This window comes from Penaeus monodon, chromosome 19 (assembly GCF_015228065.2).
Source record: "Penaeus monodon isolate SGIC_2016 chromosome 19, NSTDA_Pmon_1, whole genome shotgun sequence".
Taxonomy (NCBI): domain Eukaryota; kingdom Metazoa; phylum Arthropoda; class Malacostraca; order Decapoda; family Penaeidae; genus Penaeus; species Penaeus monodon.
In genome coordinates this window covers 47836313-47836914 of record NC_051404.1, presented here as the reverse complement: position 1 = coordinate 47836914, position 602 = coordinate 47836313, and the positions used below count along the sequence as shown (strand labels likewise).

Genomic DNA, 602 nt, shown 5'->3' with positions numbered 1-602 from the left:
GGGTATACTCCTGTTGTTTATGTCTATTCAACAATCCCTTACTTATGCAACAACAAAGGACGACACATGCAAAACACGAAGGCTTTACTTACTTTCTTGGCCCTTTAACAAAACACCATTCCACGGAGATTGTCTGACCTAGGATTACAGAGCCATTTAGACCATCCAGAGCTGCTTGTGCCTCTTTGAAGGTCTCAAATTCTACCAATGCATAGCCCTGTTAGGAAGATTAAGAATCAATAAAATTTATACACACTGAATATGATCAAGGGATTTACAACAAAACATTAAATGATCTTAATCATTAGAAATAGTACTGCAATTATGGACCATAGACCCACCTTCAGGAAACCTGTACGACGGTCAAGGTTCAGGTGGATATTTTTTATCTCTCCGAACTCTGAGAATTTGTCGTGAATGTCATCTTCTTGTGCCTCTTCGTGAACACCTGTGACGAAGAGAATCCATCCTTCCACAGCTTGGGGGGGGGGGGGGATTACGTTCACTGTTTAGTATCAGTTTCAGTCTAGACACATTAAAAATTTATACCAAATTGCTGATTAACATCTTTGTTCTTTGTCTGTGTCAATAACATAATATCT

General features: G+C 39.0%; 1 protein-coding gene across 1 annotated transcript in view; it reads right to left on the bottom strand.

The window, feature by feature from the left end:
* Positions 1–602, bottom strand: part of LOC119585279 (RNA-binding protein 8A-like) — a gene marked incomplete at its 5' end in the record, with an annotated part of 1127 nt that overhangs the window by 200 nt on the left and 325 nt on the right. The window contains 2 exons of the mRNA XM_037933953.1: positions 93–217; positions 342–478. Coding sequence (XP_037789881.1) covers positions 93–217; positions 342–478 — 262 coding nt within the window. The remainder of the gene's footprint in view (positions 1–92; positions 218–341; positions 479–602) is intronic.